Source organism: Anomaloglossus baeobatrachus, chromosome 9 (genome assembly GCF_048569485.1).
Source record: "Anomaloglossus baeobatrachus isolate aAnoBae1 chromosome 9, aAnoBae1.hap1, whole genome shotgun sequence".
NCBI lineage: Eukaryota > Metazoa > Chordata > Amphibia > Anura > Aromobatidae > Anomaloglossus > Anomaloglossus baeobatrachus.
Window position 1 is genome coordinate 47,977,614 of NC_134361.1, and position 24,911 is coordinate 48,002,524.

Sequence of the window (24,911 nt, forward strand, 5' to 3'; positions counted from 1 at the left end):
CAGGCCTAAGTTGTATTTTTAGTTATGTTATAGCCTTTTGTATGTTGATAAATACTTCAGTTCAGGTAAACACATCCCGAATGACAATATTTAACCTGGACCAATCTAATAATAATAATAATCTTTATTTCTATAGCGCCAACATATTCTGCAGCGCTTTACAATTCAATCTGACCTACCATGGCAATGCACGGGATGGGAAGAGGAGACTCATTACTGGTACTCACTGGTCTCTCCTTTCATGCAAGTGCACTATCCATTTTTATGGTTATAAAACAGATTTATTATAGCCTATGGCTGTTTTCATACATTTTTCATTTTAGGCCCAATTCCAGTGATATGTCACTTACTGGGCAGATAGCTTTAGATCTGATAAAATCACTATTTTATCAGCAGGAGATTGCCAATAGATGACTTGTAATCCTGCTGCTATGTAGTCCTCCATATTCATAAGCAGCATATAACCCCACTACTGATTGGCAGCTTTCTGCCTATGCAGAGTATACACAGAAAGCTGGCAATCAGTGGTATGGGTGGGGTTGTATCGAGCTCAGAATTCAGAGGACTTGTAGATTAAACAGGGATTTTAGCAAAACTACAGCAAGCAGCCCAGTAAGTGACACATTGCTGGAATCAGGGTTTCCGTCTCTACATTATGCTGCACTCAGATGTGGCACCAAAAACCTGATGTTCGCTTCCCTTCAAACAAACCCCCGATGGACTTCTATAGGTATATTTGCTCTAATTATAGGCAGAAATCTGTCCATGTTAGGCTTTTTTACTGTTTTAGTTAATGTTTTTGTATATAACTGTACACAAAAAGACTGCCTTCATTCCCGAACATGCAGTGTGAACAGATGCTTAACTGAACATGACATACAATGACAAAAAAAACAGTTGCACTGTAATGTTAAAGTATGGAAACCATGAATGTAAGAATATAGACATGCAATACTGCTAAAGGAAATCTAAGAAATAGTATATGTCATGTTCAGTTTTGCTAGAAATACTAAAAACCTGACCCACACATCCAACAAATGTGAACAGCTGCTAACTGAAAAAACATCTATATATATAATTGCCTTAGTCTGTGTCTGTCTGTCTGTCTTGCTCCAAAATTGTGTCCTTACGGTGACACAAAGCTGATTGGCTGTTGGGCTCGCCATGGCCCCGCTTCCCCGCACGGATTGGCCGCTCGCCCAGGCTGCGCCCCCACACGGATTGGCCGGCCGCTCGCCCAGGCTCCGCCCCCCTCCACAGATTGGCCTCTCGCCCCGGCACCCTGCAGGCATTGGCAACTCGGCCACGCCCCGCCCCCTCACGCAATGCACGCTAGCTCTGGCCCCGCCCCCCCACGCATTCCCCGAACCGACACGACTCCCAGGTGAGTACTGTACCCCCGGGAGCCCACATCAGCGTACGCCGCCAAACCAGCCGACACATACCCTCGCATTGCTGGGGCTGGCCGGCGTATGTTGGTGGTGTGGGCTCCTGTGCGAGCGGGGGACAAGATACGCTGGTAACCATGGTAGCATAGTTACCAGCGCATCAAGGTCCTGCAGCGGCGGAACATACACACGCACACACATAACACACATCAGATCACACTCACACACACATCAGATCACACTCACCCTCACACACACATCACATCCACACACTCACAGCATCCTGGGATATCGCTTGCTTCTCGGCGGCGATACTGTGCTGTGAGCTTCCAGGACCTGCCGGAGGATCACATGGCCAGAAGCATGTGGTATCTCCGGATGTTGTGAGTGTGAGCGCGTATGTGCGATATCGTCAATGTGTGTGTGCGTGAGTGTATGCGATCGGGTGTGTGTGAGTTTATGCGATCGGGTGTGTGTGTGAGTGCATGCGATCGGGTGTGTGTGTGAGTGTATGCGATCGGATCTGTGAGTGTCGGCAGAGGAGCACGGCGTGCTGGAGGAGGCTGGGAGGAGAGAGGCTGATCCTGGGGAAGGCTGGGATGGGGAGGCTGAGAGAAGAGAGGCTGATGCTGGGGGAGGCTGAGGCTGGGGTAGGCTGGGAGGAGAGAGGCTGATGCTGGGGGAGGCTGAGGCTGGGGTAGGCTGGGAGGAGAGAGACTGATGCTGGGAGGAGAGAGGCTGATGCTGGGAGGAGAGAGGCTGATGCTGGGGGAGGCTGAGGCTGGGGTAGGCTGGGAGGAGAGAGGCTGATGCTGGGAAGAGAGAGGCTGATGCTGGGAGGAGAGAGGCTGAGGCTGGGGTAGGCTTGGAGGAGAGAGGCTGATGCTGGAGACCGAAAAGGCTGATGCTGGGAGGAGAGAGGCTGATGCTGGGAGGAGAGAGGCTGATGCTTGGGGAGGCTGAGGCTGGGGTAGGCTGGGAGGAGAGAGGCTGATGCTGGGGACAGAAAAGGCTGATGCTGGGAGGAGAGAGGCTGATGCTGGGAGGAGAGAGGCTGATGCTGGGGGAGGCTGAGGCTGGGGTAGGCTGGGAGGAGAGAGGCTGATGCTGGGAGGAGAGAGGCTGATGCTGGGGACAGAAAAGGCTGATGCTGGGATGAGAGAGGCTGATGCTGGGATGAGAGAGGCTGATGCTGGGGACAGAGAGGCTGATGCTGCGGGTAGAGAGGCTGATGCTGGGAGGAGAGAGGCTGATGCTGGGAGGAGAGAGGCTGATGCTGCGGGCAGAGAGGCTGATGCTGCGGGCAGAGAGGCTGATGCTGCGGGCAGAGAGGCTGATGCTGCGGGTAGAGAGGCTGATGCTGCGGGTAGAGAGGCTGATGCTGGTGCAGCATGGGGGATGGAGCACGATGGGGGGTGCGCAGCATGGGGGATGGAGCACGTTTGGGAGTGCGCAGCATGGCGGATGGAGCACGTTTGGGAGTGCGCAGCATAGTGGATGGAGCACGTTTGGGAGTGCGCAGCATGGCAGATGGAGCACGTTTGGGAGTGTGCAGCATGGCGGATGGAGCACGTTTGGGAGTGCGCAGCATGGTGGATGGAGCATGTTTGGGAGTGCGCAGCATGGCGGATGGAGCACGTTTGGGAGTGCGCAGCATGGCGGATGGAGCACGTTTGGGAGTGCGCAGCATGGCGGATGGAGCACGTTTGGGAGTGCGCAGCATGGCGGATGGAGCACGTTTGGGAGTGCGCAGCATGGCGGATGGAGCACGTTTCGGAGTGCGCAGCATGGTGGATGGACCACGTTTGGGAGTGCGCAGCATGGCGGATGGAGCACGTTTGGGAGTGCGCAGCATGGGAGATGGAGCACGATGGGGGGTGCGCAGCATGGGGGATGGAGCACGATGGGAAGTGCACACCTCCCCCCAACACACACGCGCGCACTGCACAACACACCACACACACACACTGGGAACCACAAACAACTGCCCTACACAGACACCCACACACACACAGACAACGCTGCACACACACACGCAACACACAAACACCGCGGCACACACAAATATACGCACATACCGCACAACACACATATTGCACAAAACATACCTCCCCCAAAACACACCACACCCACACAAACCGCGCAACACACACACACAACACGACAGACACACAGCGCTCCACAAACAACGCAACACACGCAACACACATACAACACCGCTCTCATCTCCCGCCACACCCAGACAACACTCAGAACCTGTACAGCGCCCTACACAAACACTTGGTAACTACACACAACAACATTATATATATATATATATATATAAACAAAAATCATACATGAACTACACAATACGTAAATTCTAGAATACCCGATGCGTAGAATCGGGCCACTTTCTAGTAGTAACTATAAATGCATACAGTTGCACACTGAAAAAGCCAAAAATGTACAAGGGAAAATATGGCACTGCATTACTGCAAAAGAGAGATATTTAGTTTATGTATTGGCCAATGCATGTAAGCCCGGAGACCAACGGCAAGGTATATCTCTGTAATCCGGGAACCTAACTTAAATGCCACTATCAAGGTTAAAAACATCCGTATCTGGGCAAAATGCCACTATTTGGACTACAAACCTCCATGTATGGGCAGCTAGGCTCCTGCTATAATGGTTATGAACAGCCAGGTCTTAGGGCGGAGTGCTCAGTCAGAAAGAGACTCAATGGAAATATCAAAAAACTGACCCGCACATCCAACAAATGTGAACAGGTGCTAAATGAAAAAACATAGTAACGATAAATGCATACAGTTGCACACTGAAAAATATTTTTTGATATTTCTAGTGAGTCTTTTTCTGACTGAGCACTCCGCCCTAAGACCTGGCTGTGTTCATAACCATTGTAGCAGGAGCCTAGCTGCCCATACATGGAGGTTTGTAGTCTAAATAGTGGCATTTTGCAGTAATGCAGTGCCATATTTTCCCTTGTACACACTCACCTGACCTGACCCCATTGGACTTCTTTCTGTGAGGTCACATCAAACAGCAGGTGTATGCGACCCCTCCACCAACATTGCAGGACCTACAACGACGTATCACAGATGCTTGTGCAAACGTGTCACCTGCCATATTGCACAACGTGCAGCAAGATACAGTATGCTGTGCAGAGTCCAGATGTGCATTGCAGCTGATGGGGGCCACTGTGAGCATCAAAGTTAAATGAGCGCCATATGCGTGACCAGCATTCAATGTTTTACGGGGGTCATGGGTTTTATATTATAGCATTTCTGTATGCAAGTTGTCAATTCATATTGAATTGATGATGCCCTACAATTTTTAAATTTACTTTTTTTCTCTATCTCGTTCCGTTTTCGAGATAAAAATGCTAACTCTGTTGTTTTCCACCAGGTGGCGCTGTAGGTGGTTTAATTGCGTAGCGCATGGCTACTTTACTATACCTAGACACCACTTCTATGCCTATAGCTGCCGCCATTCTCAAGTTAATGCCGGTGGACAGGATATGGGTGGACACACTGTATATGAACTCACATCTTGGTAAAACATAACTCGGTTCTCAGAAGAAGAAACCAGTAAATGTAAAAAAAAAGGCTGATGAGAAAGAAAAGATGACCATGAAAAATAAAGCAATTCCGTGGAAGAAAGTGGACAAATGAAAAGGAATTGAAAAATTGAAAAGAAGGTGACACTTAGGGGTATTTTGCACGCTGCGACATCCCTAGCATCGGCTAGTGATGTTGAGTGCGATAGTACCCACCCCCGTCGCACATGCAATATCTTGTGATAGCTGCCGTAGCGAACATTATCGCTACGGCAGCTTCACACGCATTTACCTGCCCTGCGATGTCGCTCTGGCCGGCGACCCGCCTCCTTCCTAAGGGGGCGGGTCGTGCGGCGTCACAGCGACGTCACACGGCAGGTGGCCAATAGAAGCGGAGGGGCGGAGATGAGCGGGACGTAAACATCCCGCCCACCTCCTATCTTCCGCATAGCCGGTGGAGGCAGGTAAGGAGATGTTCCTCGCTCCTGCGGCTTCATACACAGCGATGTATGCTGCCACAAGAACGAGGAACAACATCGTATCTCCTATTGGTGCGATATTATGAAAATGACCGACACTACACATCACAGATTTTCGACGCTTTTGCGATCGTTTATCGGCGCATCTAGGCTTTACACGTTGCCGGATGTGCGTCACTTTCGATTTGACCCCGACGATATGGCCGTAGCGATGTCACAACGTGCAAAGTACCCCTTAGGAAAGAACAGGAAAAAAAACTGCTAAGGCAATGCTTGGTAGATAAAAGGGAAGATGAATGAAGAAGAGAAAAACATCTTGAAGTAGAAACTGGTAGAACTTTTTAAGGTAAAAAAAGAAAATCAGTAGGAAACAGACATGATGATAATCGAAAAGAATGCCCTGAAGGTAAAATGCAGAGCATTACACAAATCATGATGGATATTTTTGTAAAATTACTGATTGTAGAGAGACTTTCCAAGCTGATCAAGAGGTTACACCTAATGTACTAAGCTAAAGCAGATGAGAAGGGCAGTTGGAATACACAACAACTGCAGGCTTATGCTAAGGAGGAAGTATCATTAGTAGACAGCCTCCACATTGATGAAGTAGGTAATGTTACTGTGTATGTCTTAAGTAAAATTATTATTATTATCCTACAAATCCTGAATGCTGATTCTGATGAAATCTGACATTTTACAATGATTTTACATAATAAAGTAAGTGTGAACTTCGCCTTTGTTATCATTGCCTGAGAAGCTGATACAAAATACAGTATAACCAATATGGTTGCATTTACTATTCAGGAAAATGTTCTCAAGAAAACATAAAAATAGCAATATCTCTAAATCTATAAGAAAATATTAATAAACTGTGGCTACAATACAAATGTTTGATTTTATAATACAGTCATGGCTGAAAGTTTTGGGATCCTTTGATTCGTTCCAGGTAATGAAGTATTTGTCCCAGAAAATTATTGCAATAATAGCAATTACACACGTTTTGTCATACACTTGTTTATTTTTTTCTGTGTAGTGGAACTACAAAAAAAGAAAAAACAAGTGAATAAAAAGGCAAGTTGGATATAATTTAACGCAAAATTCCTAAAATCGGTCAGACCAAATTGTTGGCATCTTTCCAAAATTGTGGGTGTGGGCAATATGAAAGTCATACCTGAAACTAGATAAAAATGGAGAAGTTGACTCAATTTTTGCATTATGTGTCTGTGTGTGTCACACTAAGCACGGAGAACAGAATGAGGGGAAGAGGACTGTCTGAGGACTTGAGAACCAAAATTGTTGAAAAACAACAGTCTCATGGTTACGAGTCCATCTCTAGAGAGCTTAATATTCCATTGTCCACGGCGCGCAACATAATCAAGAAGTTTACAACCCATGCCACTGTAGCTAATCTCCCTGGATGTGGATGGCAGAGAAAAATTAGTGAAAAGTTGCAACATATGATAGTCCGGATGGTGAATAAGCCGCCTCATTCAAGTTTTAAAGAAATTCAAGCTGTCCTGCAGGCTCAGGGTGCATCAGTGTCAGTACAAACTATCTGTCCACATTTCAAGGTAATATAACGCTATGGCAGGAGACCCAGAAGGAGCACACTGTTGACATGGATATAAAAAAAAGCTAGACTGCAGTTTGCTAAAATGTGCATGAGTAACCAAAATCCTTCTGGGAAAGCGTCTTGTGGACAGATGCGACCAAGATAGAGCTTTTTGTTAAAGCACATCATTCTAGTGTTTACCGAAAACTGAATAAGGCTTACAAAGAAAAAAACACAGGACCTACAGTCAAATATGGTGGAGGATCAAAGATGTTTTGGAGTTGTTTTGCTGCCACTGGTGCTGGATGCCTTAACTGTGTACAAGGCATCATAGAAATCTGAAGATTATCAAAGGATTTTGGGTGGCAATGTAGTGCCCAGTGTCAGAAAGATAGGTTTATGTCTAAGGTCATGGGTCTTCCAGAGGACAATGACCATAAACCTACTCCAAGAAGCCCCTAGAAACGGATGGAAACAAAGTGCTGGAGAGTTCTGAAGTGACAGCGACGAGTCCGGATCTAAATCCCATTGACAACTATGGAGAGATCTTAAAATTGCTGTTCAAATATGAGCGACTTGGAGCAGTTTACAAATGAAAAGTCCAAAATTTCAGGTGAGAGGAGTAAGAATATTGTGGACGGTTATAGGAAGTGACTGATTGTTTTATTTTTTATTTCAAAGGGTAAAGGGTGTGCAGCCAAATATTAACTTGAGGGTGCCAACAATTTGTCCGCCACATTTTGGAGGGTTTTGTGTGAATTGTCCAATTTGCCTATTTTTCTCAGTTTTTTTGTTTTTTTCCCATACACACAAAGGAATTATACGTGTGCATAACAAAATATATTTTAAAATAATTTTTTGGGAGAAATATTCCATTTTCTGGAACAGTTTCAAGAGTGCTGACACTTTTGGGCATAACTGTATATTTTAATTTTGGGTGGAATTAAGCTTTAGGGTAAATTGACTATTTCTTCAATTTTCTTAACAAAAATTGAATAAAAATATGAAATGTTAGAAAAAAAAAAACTGAATAAAAATATGAAATGTTAGAAAAAAAAAACCGAGGAAGAGGCCATCTCCTCGACTTAAGAGAAAATATCTTCCTCTGATAAATACAGAGATATCTTGCTCTTTTTTAATATATTCTCCTTGGATCCAGCGCCAAGTCTTGTAGCTTCTTGCTTGCCAATCAATGGAGCGGTTGCAGGGGCAGCAGGGGCTGGAGGAAGCACCCCTAGAAAGTACACGCTAAACAGTGTCCAGTCTCCGAGACCCATGCACAACACCTCTTTTATCTCATTATTATCGCTGTATACAAGCGCTCTGCCGTTAAGGTTGTGGTCCTTGATCTTCTGCTTGTAATGTTGGAGATTCTCATCCCGAAATCCTAGTTTGTTCATCTAAAGGGAAGAAAATACAAGAGTGTCACACTTGAGTAGACATGCTTCTTAGGGATAGGTCGTAACAAACGAGAAGACTATGTCCAATATAGGATATCAAAGTTATAGGGGGCCACAATCTAGTCTCTTGGGTCACCATCTTCTTCCTTATTGTCACAATGAAAAATAAATATACAGTCTGTTCACCCATATCCTGTCCACCGCCATTAACTTGAGAATGGCGGCGGCTATAGGCATAGAAGTGGTGTCTAGGTATAGTAAAGTAGCCATGCGCTACGCAATGAAACCACCTATAGCGGCACCTGGTGGTAAACAACGGAGTTAGCATTTTTATCTCGAAAACGGAACGAGATAGAGAAAAAAAGTGAAGTAAAAAATTGTAGGGCGTCATCAATTCAATACGGAGCGACACCTTGCATACAGAAATGCTATGATTAGAACGTGTAAAACTCAAGGCTGCGGACGTGAAGCGATACCTCATGGAGACCTTCCTACAAGTCATTGGGTATGGTGGCTGTGTGGAGTGGCCTCCACGCTCACCTGACCTGACCCCATTGGACTTCTTTCTGTGAGGTCACATCTAACAGCAGGTGTATGCGACCCCTCCACCAACCTTTTCAGGACCTACGACGACGTATCACAGTTGCTTGTGCAAACGTGTCACCTACCATATTGCACAACGTGCAGCAAGATACAGTATGCTGTCCAGAGTCCAGATGTGCATTGCAGCTGACGGGGGCCACTGAGCATCAAAGTTAAATGAGCACCATATGCATGACCAGCATTCAATGTGTTGGGAGGGGCGGGGAGGGGGGGGGTCATAGGTTTCATATCATAGCATTTCTGTATGCAAGATGTTGATTTGTATTGAATTGATGATGCCCTACAATTTTTTAATTCACTTTTTTTTTCTCTATCTCATTTAATTTTCGAGATAAAAATACTAACTCCGTTGTTTTCCACCAGGTGGCGCTATAGGTGGTTTCATTGCGTAGCGCATGGCTACTTTACTATACCTAGACACCACTTCTATGCCTACAGCTGCCGCCATTCTCAGGTTAAAGGTGGTGGACAGGATATGGGTGGACACACTGTAGAAGGGAATACAAAAATAGAATTGGGTAACCTTACTTTTTTGGGGATATTTCCACAACTGGAAACATCAGTGGACTCAACAGATACCATTAGTGTCCGCTGGGCTGGTATATAGTGGTCAATGGGGCTACTTAAGCAACTATGTGACTCACGGTTATATATGTTGGATATATGTATCAGAGACATTTCCCAACAAATATATCAATAGGTTACTCAATGGTGAGGTAAATAAATTCTTGGACAAGTGTGACCCAACCAAGATTCCTTGGACTCCTGGTGTGGGAAGTTGGTAAGGGATTCCTCAAAATACAGCAGCTTTAAGAGCTACATGCTTACCGCAGAGATGGCAAACTGACTTCAACTTTAAGGGTTATTGCCACAATGGCAATATTTTTTTATAGCAAGCAAAGTATCTGCTTTACTATTCTTAACATACAGTACAAGCCTACCATAGAGTTTGTTTTCTTGTACTTATGTTTTTTTCTTCTTCTCTTGCCCCTCTGTGTATCTAACTTCACAGAGCTGAATGACTGATCCTATTCTCATCTGTAAAAACTAAATTTCCCAGCAGCACCCTGCTTCTCCTTAGTGCTGCAAGCCCTGCTCTACTGTGTGCTACCTGATAAAGATAGAAATCTCAACTAGGGCAATTTCATCGATGATGTAACCATTGATACCTTGAATGTAGTGACTGTGAACCACTATTTGATGTTTCCATGTCCTCCCCTACATGCAGTTGAGCTATAACACAGCTGTCAGGGCAATATATCTGTGGTGAGAGTGTCTGGATGATGTTTTATTAGACAGGGTCATAGGTGCATCTATCTTTCATTAATTAGAGTCAAATACAGCTGGTATCAGTATGATCTTTCACATAGCATCGTTGAACTCTGTTACAACCTTCCTTTCATGGTTTTTTTTTAGACAGGGTAATTAGGTGCATCAGAGCACACACAATACACAGCATTTGAACCACTTGAAGATGGGTAAAGGGTAGAGATGAGCGGACCCGTTGAATTTCGGGTCTTTAAATTAATATTGGTTTGGGACCCGGACTTGACCTGAAACCCAGTGGAAGTCACTAATTGAGCAGTTGGTCTCTCCACCCACATGCAGCCAACTAACCATAAAAAGATCACTTCCAGGGGTAGGTGGATGGGGTTTTTCCATTTTTTCGTGCACACTACACCAGATCACGCTGTTGTTACCCCCAGTGTATGCCGTTCACACCCTGCAAGCGGGTTGTCCTGGGCTGAGCACCGAGCGTCCCCGAGCACCGAGCGTACCCAAGCACAGGGATGCCCGTGCGAGTAGTGTTCGTACATAAAGCACCCGAATTCTGTTTTTTTGGTAAAGTCTGTGTTTGGTACAATCACCGAACCTCAGATTCGCTCATCTCTAATAAAAAGATCCCTGTTGGGTCCTTACTAGGAGGGAATGATAGCTGCAAATCAGTCCAAATGTAAAAATACATCTTCAATCATCTAAAAGGTGGGGGGTGCTAGGAGCCAGACCCCACTGATTCATGGCCTAGCCTATGGATAGCTTATAAATAAAGGCCTGGAAAACCCTTCTAATCATAGTTGGCATGGGGGCAGGCAAAAAAGTCAGCACATCTTACCAGAATATGGAATGCTTTACCATCTCACTACACCTTTTTGAATGGTAGTAGGCGTTCCTCTAGAATATTTTCAAGAGTTAACATGAAAAACATGCCGAAATTTTTTGAAAAACAACGGCCATGATTTTTTTTCTAATAATATATAAACCAATTAATGTAAGATAAAAAAAATAACAGACATAAATATCCACATTTACCTCTTTGCACACCTCCTCCACACTCATGTTCAGCAATGACAGCATAGTCACCCGGTTGCTTTTCTTTAATTCCCACATATTGTTACTTCCTCTTAGAAGTTCCATTTGTCTTTTAATGGAAACATCTAAATTAACGGTAAATGGCACAAAAAAGTTGGCATCTTTCACAGTAAAATTCTCGCATAAGAGGTTGTGGAAGATCTCAGGATCCCCATCTAATTCCAGTAGTCGATTTAGACTAGTCTTCATAGCATCCAACTCTTCCAAAGACTTCTCAAAAACATCCCAAAGGAACGTCCTGGAGTATGAAGCATATTCACTGTTGGGTTCTTTGTCATTGAGGCATCTCCTCTGTTGCTCGTCCTCAATGCACTGCAATATCCAGCTGAGACGACACGGCCATTGGGTAGCCAGGAGAACCCATTCTGTCACTTTTCGAGGTTGTATTTGGTTTTTTGGTACTTCCCTGATCATCAGTCTGATGGTTATGGTGATGGTATTAACAACCCTCCTGATATGGACAACGTTGTCAGTGATATAGTCCCTCATGCTCTCGTCAAAAAGATAATCGAAGGCTTCATCTATTAGATGTTTTGTCGATGGCCCTTTTTCTTGGAAACATGTGACGTTCTCATTCGAGCTTCTGACTGTCAATGGGTCATCACTGGTGTTATGGTCAATGTTGGGGACGGTTTCTCGGTGTAAAAGGTAGTCTTTGTCATTTGAAAGCTCATTCTCCAATGTGTTTCCTTCGTCTGTATCTCTATCTAGCTCGCCTTTGCCTTCAACAATATTTTTTAGTATGGATAATTTAGTCTCACAGTTCATTTTTGGGATACAAAAAGGTAACGTGATTATGCGGTTTAAGATCTGGTAGCCGTTGTTGGCCATTCCTTTCAAGACCTGAGAGCTTTCAACACAATCTATGATGATGTGAGGATCTACGGCCAAAATGGAAATAAATGGCGCATTTGGGTCAGACAGAAGGATGTTCATGGCATTAAGGACCCCTATCACTTTGTCTGGCATGCATTTGTCCAAATTGGTGATCTCAAGCACAACTTTAATTTTTTGCCTTTGGAAGATTTCCATGAGTTGGAGATATCTGGTGATGGTTTTAACTTCCCTCTTCACATCGCTCATGAAACCCAACTGGGAGCTCATATCGGTTCGATTCATTTTTTGTTCCACTTTACCTTTCTGAGTCACTGCCGCATTTCTGACCACCACAACCACTACTCTGATCCCTGCTGCCGCCGAAAGACCAACTACGGTTGCCCCAACACCTTCAGCGGCGGCCAACATATCTCCGGCGGGATCACCAAATGGAAAGCCAAAAATCAGGATCAGGGCACCCACGGTGATTGCAATGAAGATCACCAACAATGTAGCAACCCAAAGTGGGATACAGAGGAACTTCTTACTGACCCATTCCTGCTGGAATTGACCATCTATAATTTTGGTTTTTTTGCCTACCGCTCGATAGATACTAATAGGGGCCAGTCCAAAGCAGTTTTCAATACCATCACAGAGTGTGGTAACCAGTCCTGCCCACAGTTGGTCACTGCCAGCAAATTCCCATGCACTGAAGCGAATGAAGCAGTAGCGTATATTCGCTCGCTGTTTGTGTTTTTCTGTGATTACTGGATTGTAAAATACCATAAGAAAGATGAGTTTGATGAGATCTTTTCCTTTGCATTTTCTTGTCCGTTGTCCAGTCCTCTCCACTTCTTCTTTCTCTTTCTTCCATGCTTCGAGACAGAGGTAGGCTGCAACCACAGTGGAAAATTAGTTTCAACATTTATAGGAAATTTTTATTAAAGCCATGTAACATCAACTAGATGTAAAATATGACATCACCAGTTTTGCCCATCCATCAAATTAATTTATACTGGGACAGACTGCTGTTTCTATCACATTGCCACTGAAAATTTAGCGGCCCAAACTGCAATACCGGACACAACCCATGAACAAGCTGGAGGGGTAAAAGCCACCCTGCCGTGGGACAAAGATGAATGTAGTTGCCACTAGGGTACCACGATGGAGAGTGGTCCCTCCTATTTCTGGTGTCAGGAGATCACAGCGCAGGGCTTCATACACACTTACTTAGGTTAATGCTGCTGGCTGTGCAGATTCTCCTTTATCCAGTGCTGCTAGGGTTAAGTAGATCTTCTGTTCTCCTAAAACTCTGAGTGTAATCAACAGTCAGCTGTTCTCTATTGCTAATCACATATATAAAGACTTCCCTCCTAGTCCAGGTAAACGCTGGTGATAGTTCCTGCTATACTGCCTCTAGAGGGAACCTGTGAGCTGTGGACCAGGAAGCCATTCAGAGAACATTTGCTATGAGAAAGTTGTGTTGTTTCCCTCTTCCTTAGTCCTCTTTGGTTTTTCCCCTCTGATCCGTTGCTCATTATTACCTTTTGTTGTTTGGAGTGCTTTTTCTATGATTGCTGTTTATTTTACCCTTGTCTGTCTAATCTTCTCTTATGTCTTTAACCTAGAGCGGGACTAGCATTCCCGCTGCCCTATGCACTATACAGGGCTGAGTCCAGGGAAAGACAGGGATAGGCACGTGATTAGTGACGGGGTGAAAGAACCTGTATAGGAACGTTAGGGAATGCAGGGATCAGTCTCAGGTGAGATTAAGAGGTGACCCTGCTCCCCATTCCCTAGCGCAAGGGTCCACCATTGTAATGTGTACCCTGTGTGTTGCAGCGCTCGTCAGATGTTCCTGTGTACCTGATGGAACCCTGGCAGTTCTGCGTGACAGTAGGATCATTGATATGTGACTTCATTCAACGCGTTTCAGAGTAACCTCCTTCATCAGGAGTGACGATCCTGATGAAGGAGGATACCCTGAAACGCGTTGAGCGAAGTCACATATCGAAGATCCTACATTCATCTTTGTCCCAAAACAGCACGGCTTTTACCCCTCTAGCTTGATAGCAGCCAAGTCTATACTGTAAGTGCTGTGATTTCTGCATATGCTGCTTATACTCAAAACTCAATAAATGAAGATATTTTTTTAAAATTAGTTTACATTTTTTCATCATTTGCATGTCAGTAACATATCTATTCATTGTGTTATTTCCCTAATTCCACTCTTGCTTTTTGATATTGCAATTTAAATGTTGAGAAATATGTTAATGACATACCAGTTATGAGGAAGTGCCAGGCGAATGGCGAAAGGGCAGGGAAACCCTGTGTCAAGGGAAGCGGGAGATGGTGATCCCTGACCAAACGTACTGCTGGTCCCTGGGGTTCCTCACCACCCTAGATAGGATCCACACCTATGCGCCGAGCTGGATACCTGTCCTTAGGCTGACCCTGATCTGGGCCCTAGGTAGGGAGCGGATGGGATGAGCTCTCCATCAACCCCACTAGGCGCTAAAAGACACACAGGAATAACAAACAAGGGGAAATGACAAACATCCTATCTTCAAAAAGATAAAGCGAGAGGGACTGCAAAATGCATCGAAGTTACTTCAGATAATTGCAAGCCGACTGCTTGCACTCAGGATCTGTAGGTAGTTAGAGCTATCACCAGCACAGACCAGGAACAAATGAAAAAATATAAGGAAACAAACGGGAGTGTTGACAGAAACAGCTATAAGGGTGAGGAATTCTGCAGGGTCCAAAAGGGCAAGGGATGAATCCCAAGCAAAGGAGAGACAAAATATACCATATACATAAAGCAGTAAAAATAGAAAGTCAGGGAGCAGATTGCCAGGTCATGGAGAGCTGCTGCTATACAAGAGTGGGACGGTTGCCGTGGAGAACAAATGTTGCCTTGGAAACTGCCTTACCCTCATATAGCAGCAGCTTTCCACACCCCATGTCAGAACCGGATGAGATTAACAGCGCCAGACATCCCCTACCATACAAATTACCATAATATTTTATGGAATGGGCGAAATAAAGGACTACTGATGTTCTGCAGCTTTATGGTGGTCCTAGGCTGCAGCACACAGCCATAGATTCTCTCATGAATTGGCCCGTTTCGGCTGAAACTCTGATCAGAGTGCGCGCTGTGTGTTATTTACTGTGATGTGGTTCTCTTGAATGTGAGAATCGGATCACAGGTGAGGAGAAGATGGAGAACGTAATTTCTCCATCTTCTCCATCATCTGTGTCCTAAATTGGACTGCACATTCGATGATTTCCAAGCACTCATAGGCTTGAATGGCTGTGTGCCATCCAATCTATGATGCCACTTGCATCATGCTACTTTTTTCCTCATGTCGAATTGGTCGGTACTGCCCATTAGTATAACACTTATCTGAGTGGTGTCCGATAAAACATTAGCTAGGCCTCATCCGTGATCTAGGCCCTTATTGTCAGACTATGGTCGCACACTGAAACGACTCCTTCCATTATGATGTACTGAAATGTCAAATTCATTGCACATTGATGGGGATGGGCTTGTAGCCGTTTACTCACATTCGACCTTGTTGAGAAGGAAATCTTTGCGTCGGCCCCACGGAGCATAAAACCCGACCGTCACAGGGGATACGACATAATACAAAGCCTTCGCCAGAGAGTAGCAGTAGACGTCATCTTTTGTCTCAAAACCTTAGAGAGGAAAGCAAAAAAATGAGTATAACTTGGGGCCAATGCACACAGCGCTGTCATGTAGACGGACAAACTAGACGTTACAAATCTATAGTACGGCGGTGTGTATGAGTCCTTAAGCGGGCTTTACACGCTGCGACATCGCTAATGCGGAGTCATTGGGGTCACGGAATTCGTGACGCACATCCGGCCGCATTAGTGATGCCGTTGTGTGTGACACCGATAAGCGATTTTGCATCGTTGCAAAAACGTGCAAAATCGCTAATCGGCGACATGGGGGTCCATTCTCAAATCTCGTTACTGCAGCAGTATCGAGGTTGTTCCTCGTTCCTGCGGCAGCACACATCGCTGCGTGTGACGCCGCAGGAACGAGGAAGCTCCCCTTACCTGCCTCCCGGCCGCTATGAGGAAGGAAGGAGGTGGGCGGGATGTTACGTCCCGCTCAGCTCCGCCCCTCCGCTGCTATTGGGCGGCGGTTCAGTGACGTCGCTATGACGCCGCACGGACCGCCCCCTTAGAAAGGAGGCGGTTCGCCCGTCACAGCGATGTCGCCGGACAGGTATGTATGTGTGACGGCTGTTGTGCGGCACGGGCAGCGATTTGCCCGTGTCGCGCAACAGATGGGGGCGGGTACCCACACTAGCGATATCGGGACCGATATCGCAGTGTGTAAAGTAGCCTTTAGCCTTAGTGTTAGGCGGGCTTTGCACGCTGCGACATTGGTAACAATGTGTTACCGATGCTGCAGCGATAGTCCTGCCCCCGTCGCACGTGCAATATCTAGTGAAAGCTGCCGTAGCGATTATTATCGCTACGGCAGTTTCACACGCACATACCTGCCGTGCGACGTCCCTCTCGCCGGCGACCCGCCTCCTTCCTAAGGGGGCGGGTCGTGCGGCGTCACAGCGACGTCACACGGCAGGCGGCCAATTGAAGTGGAGGGGCGGAGATGAGCAGGATGTAAACATCCCGCCCACCTCCATCCTTCTCATTGCAGCCGGCGGCAGGTAAGGTGAAGTTCCTCGCTCCTGCGGCTTCATACACAGCGATGTGTGCTGCCGCAGGAGCGAGGAACAACATCGCACCTGTCGCTGCACCGGCATTATGGAAATGTCGGAGGCTGCAGCGATGATACGATAACGACGCTTTTGCGCTCGTTCATCGTATCATCTAGGATTTACACACTACGACATCGCAAGTGACCCCGGATTGGCGTCACTTTCGATTTGACCCCACCGACATCGCACCTGCGATGTCGTAGTGTGCAAAGCCGCCCTTAGTTGCTGAGAATACAGGTCTGAGGATACTGATGTCTTTCCTAAAGTAGATATCCATTTAGGCTAAGTTCACACATCCTGTGTTTTCAATCCGTCAGGTCCGTCAGCAACGGATCAGTCATTTTCAAGATGTCAACTGATGCAACTGATGTGTTTTTCACAGGATTCCTTTCACAGGAATCCTGTGAAAAAACGGATCAGTTGCGTCCGTTACATCCGCTGTGCGTCCGTTTTTTGACGGATCAGTCATGATCCGTCTGTGTTTGGGACAGCCCAGTGGGCGTGCCAAGCATGCTGGGCATGCTCAGTAGAGCATGACGGAATCCTGCGCTGGATTCCGTTGTAAGACGGATTACGACGGAATCCAGCACCATAGACATGCATTACAAGCTTGACGGATGGCGACGGATTCCTGCGTGGCGCGTTAATTTTGACGGCCCGAAAAACGTTACATTCTGCGTTGCTCCCCGCTCGGCGGTCAGTCAAAAACGACGGACCGCGACGCAGCGGATGCAACGCAGGGTCATCAGTCGCAATCCGTCACTAATAGAAGTCTATGGGGAAATACAGGATTCCTGCAAAATATTTTGCAGGATTCCGTAATTCCTCAAGGCTACGGATTGTGACTGATGCAAAACACAGGATGTGTGAACTTAGCCTTAAACAATACCTTCTGCTATCAAATCCATTCTAGGCCATACATGTCCCCTGTAGTGAGCACTGTACTAATACACATCTAAATCTGTTATATATGGACAGTTGGGTTTTGCAGATACATTTAATGGAGCTGTTGAATACAATATTCATGGACAAAATGGGAGAAAGCATGTTATCAACCATCATCAAGTGCTAGTGCACAAATACTCCCCCATACTTGGAAATAATGATAAAGGATCAACTCCTACATTAATGCAAAAAATGTGAAAACCACACAAAGGAGTAAAAAATCCACTAAGTTTATTAAATACGTATAAAACAGACATACATTTAAGAGAGGAAAAACACTCTATGGGTAAGTATGCAGTAAAAAGAGACAAATAAGGAGGTAGTAAATCTCAGCAAGGTGGAGACCAAGTCACTACAGTAGTATTCATTATCAGGAAAACTCTGGGGGAGAATAAAGTAATAAATACAGATGTATTATGGGCACTCTTAAATCTATCTCCCACAGACCAAAGTTCCAGTAATATCCTGCTGGTAAATGGGGGCTATACACTTATACTGCTGTGGATCCCCATCCCAAACAACGCATGAGCAGAGTTTCCATTAGTAATTACCTTAGGGGGCATGCAGGGTACGGTATTGATTGCCCTCCCAGGAACCAGACAAGAGCAGATAGTGACTGGTCAGAGCCTGACGCGCGTTTCGTGATCCTTCTTCAAGGGCCACCACACGTTATGGTGGCCCTTGAAGAAGGATCACGAAATGCGCGTGCCCCTAAGGTAATTACTAATGGAAACTCTGCGTGCCCCTAAGGTAATTACTAATGGAAACTCTGCTCATGCGTTGTTTGGGATGGGGATCTACAGCAGTATAAGTGTATAGCCCCCATTTACCAGCAGGATATTACTGGAACTTTGGTCTGTGGGAGATAGATTTAAGAGTGCCCATAATATATCTGTATTTATTACTTTATACTGCCCCAGAGTTTTCCTGATAATGAATACTACTGTAGTGACTTGGTCTCCATCTTGTTGAGATTTACTACCTCCTTATTTGTCTCTTTTTACTGCATACTTACCCATAGAGTGTTTTTCCTCTTTTAAATGTATGTCTGTTCTATACGTATTTAATAAACTTAGTGGATTTTTTACTCCATTGTGTGGTTTTCACATTTTTTGCATTTAATGGAGCTGTGCAGTGTTTACATCCGATAGTTAAAGGGAATCTGTCATCAGGTTTTTGCTCCCCATCTGAGAGCAGCATAATGTAGAGACAGAGACCTTGATTCCAACAATGTGTCACTTACTGGGCTGCTTGCTGAAGTTTTAATATAATCACTGTTTTATCTGCTGCTGATTTACCAGTTCTCTGAATGCTGAGCTCTATATAACCCCGCCCACACCACTGATTGGCAGCTTTCTGTGTACACTGTGCATGGGCAGAAAACTGACAATAAATGGTGGGGCGAGGTTTTAACCCTAACCCTAGCCCCAACCCTTATGAATACCCAAAAGGGGTATTATGGGTGGGTACGAGCATGGCGCTGGTGAGATCGGCGCTGTGCATGACCTCACCAGCGCCATGCTCGTACCTGCCCATAATCTCGTGCCTGTGCATTTAGCTCAACGGCGCGAGCAGGGGCAGCTGTTTACTGCTCTGCCCGCGATATGGCAGAGCGAACTGCGCCTGCGCGAGCCGACCTAACTGCACAGGCACGAGATTTGAAAATGCGACGAGGAGGAAGATGGAGGGCGTCACTCCGTCAATCAAGGAAGGAGGACGATGATCAGCGGCAGGAGGGGGGACAGGAGGAGAAAATGAGCCCGCCCATCTGGCCAACCAAGGTGATTAGCATACCTAACGGCCAGGTTTTATAAAGTTATTTTTGGGGTCTGGAAGGGGAGTCAGGGCCAAGGTGCACCTTTATAGAATACAGCCCAGGAGCTGCAGAAGGGGATGCTTTTAGTTTAATAGGGAAAAATTTGGTGACAGGTTCCCTTTAATCCTAAACTAGCCCCAATCCTTATGAATACCCCTAAGGACTTACGGATTTTGAGGACTACCTGGAAGCAGGTGTACTAGTCCTTTGGTGATACTCTCCTGCTGATAAAACAGTGATTTTATCAAAACAGCAGCAAGCAGCCCAATAAGTGACATATTGCTGGAAGCAGGATTTCTGACTCTACATTATACTGCTCACAGATTACATTCCTTTTACTGAAATCCCACAATGGCTCATTGAGGAGGTTCCAAGCAGGTGTGTGTCACCCTTTAGGAGAGGGGGGCTCCATGTCTCAGACAATGCTCTTCCCAGACAGCAGGGGGCAGTACATCAGTAAGAAAGTAGTTTGGCAAGCAGGATACCTGCAGCTTTTGTGGCTAGAACAGGTGACATAGGTCATGGTGACATCATGTTCACATGAAGCAAACAGGTCCTTGATATTGCAATAGTCTGGAGACTTTAAGGGAACGGAGAACGCTCCTGATACATTTTCTCCAACCTCCTCTACTTTATGCTGTTGCTTTTTTTTTCTTGACTAAATCTGAATAATATATGTATATATATATATATATATATAAAACAACTGGGTATTACTACTTTTGGATGTGCCCTGACAACCGAATCAGTGCTGGCATTGTATGGACACATCCTAATATGGGAACACCCAGTTGTCAAATTCAAAGGTTCAGGTACCAAAGAGAACTAAAATATAAAAAAAAATAAAAGGTTTTAATACTATGAATCATTGACCATTTCCCAATTCAAAATATATAAAATAATAATAATAATAAAAAAAAAAAAAAAAAAAATCGGTAAAATATTACTCTATGAAAATATAAAATTGAATAATTAACCCATGCAGTAAAAGTGAAGATGACAAAAAACGAAATGCCAGAATACTTTATTTACATCATGGCAGCCCAGCAAAAAAAAAAAAAAAATGCATTAAAAAGTGATCAAAACACTGTATTGAACGAGAGATTCGTATCAATAAATATGTCAGCAAATAAACCTTCACACGGATCTATCGGCATCAAAAATAAAGTGTTACAGAGCTCAGAAAATGGAGACAAAAATTAGTTTTAATGAGGGGGAGAATCATAATGCATGCTGGGAACATTAAACAAAAAAAAATTAGTAGAATTGCGTTTTGTTTTGTTTTTCGCCATTTCGTATCACTTCGAATTCTTTTTTCTATTTTTTTTTCGGTATATTATATGGTAAAGTGCTTTATGTCATTCAAAATGACAAAGTCCTGATACGACCATGGAAAAAAAAAAGTATGGGTCTTGGAAGAAGAAAGGGGAAATAATAAAAGTGTAAAAATAAAAAATTGCCTGTCAGGAAAGGGTTAAAGAATGTTAGAAAAGTAATGGGATAATCCATAGATTCATATGGAAACCAAGGTGTGTGCTTCTTTGCTCCAGCCATGACTGCTCACTATGTATGTAATGATTAAGGAAGGGAAGATAAGCAGAGGGGTAATATACTGCAGATAAGATAACATGGATCTAATGGCTGCAGGATATTAACACTATGTGGGAGTTCGTAATATTGGTGTGGGCAGGTGTTCTGCATGGGGAGATCAGAATAATGATAGGGGGTGTACAGTAGAGGAAAATGAGTATTAAAGGGATCAGTTGTCTCCTTACCAGGACAGACCATGTCATCACTTTATACTGAGCGACTTCTCCGGAGATCCTTATACCTGCAGGAAAAAGAGGAAATACTTATGCAGATGAACTCCTGGTCATAGTAGGACCAAAGTCCTTGGCAGCCGGACACGTTCTCCCATCCATGCTCCTCCCTTGTGTAATTCTGTATTGTAGCATTGCTTCTTTATATCTTGGATAATTATATACTATATATAAAATGTTAGCTATACAGTGCCTTGCGAAAGTATTTGCCCCCCTTGAATTTTTCAACCTTTTCCCACATTTCAGGCTTCAGGCATAAAGATAAAAATGTTAATGTTATGGTGGAGAATCAACGAGTGGGACACAATTGTGAAGGTGAATGATATTTATTGCTTATTTTAATTTTTTGTAAAAAAGAATAAACTGAAAAGGAGGGCATGCAATATTATTCATCCCCTTTACTTTCAGTGCAGCAAGCTCACTCCAGAAGTTCATTGAGGATCTCTGAATGATCTAATGTTGTCCTAAATGACTGATGATGATAAATATAATCCACCTGTGTGTAATCAAGTCTCCGTATAAATGTACCGGCTCTGTGATAGTCTCAGTGTTCTGTTTAAAGCACAGAGAGCATCATGAAGACCAAGGAACACAACAGGCAGGTCCATGATACTGTTGTGGAGAAGTTTAAAGCCGGGTTTGGTTACAATAAGATTTCTACAACTTTAAATATCCCAAGGAGCACTGTGCAAGTGATCATATTGAAATGGAAGGAGTATCATACCACTGCAAATCTACCAAGACCCGGCCGTCCATCCAAACTTTCATCTCAAACAAGGAGAAGACTGATCAGAGATGCTGCAAAAGGCCCATGATCACTCAGGATGAACTGCAGAGATCTACAGCTGAGGTGGGAGAGTCTGGCCATAGGACAACAATCAGTCGTACACTGCACAAATCTGGCCTTTATGGAAGAGTGGCAAGGAGAAAGGCATTTCTCAAAGATATCCATAAAAAGTGTTGTTTAAAGTTTGCCACAAGCCACCTGGGAGACACCAAACATGTGGAAGAAGGTGCTCTGGTCAGATGAAACCAAAATCGAACTTTTTGGGCACAATGCCAAATATGTTTGGCGTAAAAGCAACACAGCTCATCATCCTGAACACACCATCCCCACTGTCAAACATGGTGGTGGCAGCATCATGGTTTGGCCTGCTTTTCTTCAGCAGGGACAGGAAAGATCGTTAAAATTGATGGGAAGATGGAGCCAAATACAGGACCATTCTTGAAGAAAACCTGTTGGAGTCTGCAAAAGACCTGAGACTGGGACGGAGATTTGTCTTCCAACAAGACAATGATCCCAAACATAAAGCAAAATCTACAATGGAATGGTTCACAAATAAACGTATCCAGGTGTTAGAATGGCCAAGTCACAGCCCAGACCTGAATCCAATCGAGAATCTGTGGAAAGAGCTGAAAACTGCTGTTCACAAACGCTCTCCATCCAACCTCACTCAGCTCCAGCTGTTTACAAAGAAAGAATGGGCGAGAATTTCAGTCTCTCGATGTGCAAAACTGATAGAGACATACCCCAAGTGACATGCAGCTGTAATCGCAGCAAAAGGTGGTGCTACAAAGTATTAACCTAAAGGGGATGGACGAATGGTCCTTTATTTGTCTCCATCCATCTTCCCATCAATTTTAATCATCTTCCCTGTCCCTGCTGAAGAAAAGCAGGTCAAAACCATGATGCTGCCACCACTATGTTTGAAAGTGGGGATGGTGTGTTCAGGGTGATGAGCTGTGTTGCTTTTAAGCCAAACATATCATTTGGCATTTACCCAAAAAGTTTGATTTTGGTTTCATCTGACCAGAGAACCTTCTTCCACATGTTTGGTGCGTCTCCCAGGTGGCTTGTGGCAAACTTTAAACAACACTTTTTATGGATATCTTTGAGAAATGGCTTTCTTCTTGCCACTCTTCCATAAAGGCAGATTTGTGCAGTGTACGACTGATTGTTGTCCTATGGACAGAGTCTCCCACCTCAGCTGTAGATCTCCGCAGTTCATCCAGAGTGATCATGGGCCTCTTGGCTGCATCTCTGATCAGTCTTCTCCTTGTTTGAGATGAAAGTTTGGATGGACGGCCGGGTCTTGGTAGAGTTGCAGTGGTATGATACTCCTTCCATTTCAATATGATCGCTTGCACAGTGCTTCTTGGGATGTTTAAAGTTGTAGAAATCTTTTTGTAACCAAATCTGGCTTTACCCTTCTCCACAACAGTATCACGGACGTGCCTGTTGTGTTCCTTGGTCTTCATGATGCTCTCTGTGCTTTACACAGAACACTGAGACTATCACAGAGCCGGTGCATTTATACAGAGACTTGATTACACACAGGGACTTATATTTATCATCATCAGTCATTTAGGACAACATTAAATCATTCACAGATCCTCAATGAACTTCTGGAGTGAGTTTGCTGCACTGAAAGTAAAGGGGGTGAATATTGCACGCCCCACTTTTCAGTTTATTCTTTTTTACAAAAGTTTAAAATAAGCAATAAATTTCGTTCACCTTCACAATTGTGTCTACTTGTTGTTGATTTTTCACCAGAACATTAAAATTTTTATCTTTATGTTTGAAGCCTGAAATGTTGGAAAAGATTGAAAAAGTCAAGGGGGCTGAATACTTTTGCAAGGCACTCTTGCTATGGAAGGGTTCACATTCCCATTTTCATTCTTAGTTTGTGATACAGACTTTTCTTTTTTTTTTTTATTTTGTTTTGTTTTTCTTTCTATTTTTCTCTCAGTTAATATTTCAAAATAAAGAAGTTCTAATGATAGTAATTTGCAAGGTTTATCGTTGTAATGATGAACAAGTCAACCTCATGTACGCTATTGTTTACTTTTTTTGACCATGCTATTGCTTTACTCTCTATGTTTAAAAAAAAAACCAACAAAACAAACGGATTCTGCAAAAATCTATTTTTTCAAAATGGACAACAAAGTTGTGTTTGCACAACTTTATTGTTAACGGATCAGCTCTAATGGATGATGCCTTAATTAGACACATTCATACATATAAAGAAAATGTCAGCCCCTAATGCAACTATATATAAAAAAAGTAATAGATTTGGCCCAGAATGTTGACCACCACTGCTGGTAAAAATGAGCCCCTGCTTCTTAGGGTAGAATAACCACCGGTGAGCACCGGCAGTGGTGGTGTGGCTTCTCGCACACAGTACATGTTCCCGGAGTATTTTGCCTTTTTATTGATTTCCACGTTTACTATTGAGGTCCCACCCCTCCACCAGTGCCCTAGGTACCACCGACACTCCAAGCTGCACGTATACATATAGAACAATCTACGCAATCTCGGATGAGGAGCACTGCACTTACCAGGCTGGGTGCCTTCATATATTCTCCTCTCGGTGTTTCTGGCTATGAGAAGCTGACTCCACGCCTGTTT

The 24,911-nt window shown here is 44.4% G+C and overlaps 1 protein-coding gene across 1 annotated transcript; it reads right to left on the reverse strand.

The window, feature by feature from the left end:
- Positions 1-5,980: 5,980 nt before the first annotated feature.
- On the reverse strand, positions 5,981-24,911 carry LOC142250443 (NTPase KAP family P-loop domain-containing protein 1-like). The gene is made up of 5 exons (XM_075322621.1): positions 24,842-24,911; positions 21,458-21,513; positions 15,732-15,863; positions 11,289-13,057; positions 5,981-8,375 (listed from the first exon to the last, which is right to left on the reverse strand). The coding sequence occupies exons 2-5, from the start codon at positions 21,468-21,470 to the stop codon at positions 8,061-8,063; spliced, it is 2,229 nt and encodes a 742-aa protein (XP_075178736.1). The 5' UTR covers positions 21,471-21,513; positions 24,842-24,911; the 3' UTR covers positions 5,981-8,060.

Excerpts from the sequence above, each read along its gene's own strand:
- LOC142250443 (XM_075322621.1), bottom strand. Across the intron at positions 13,058-15,731 it reads CCTTCTCAACAAGGTCGAAT|CCTACCTCTGTCTCGAAGCA; the intron begins GTGAGTAAACGG and ends CTGTGGTTGCAG. Across the intron at positions 8,376-11,288 it reads TGGAGGAGGTGTGCAAAGAG|ATGAACAAACTAGGATTTCG; the intron begins GTAAATGTGGAT and ends TCTTCCCTTTAG.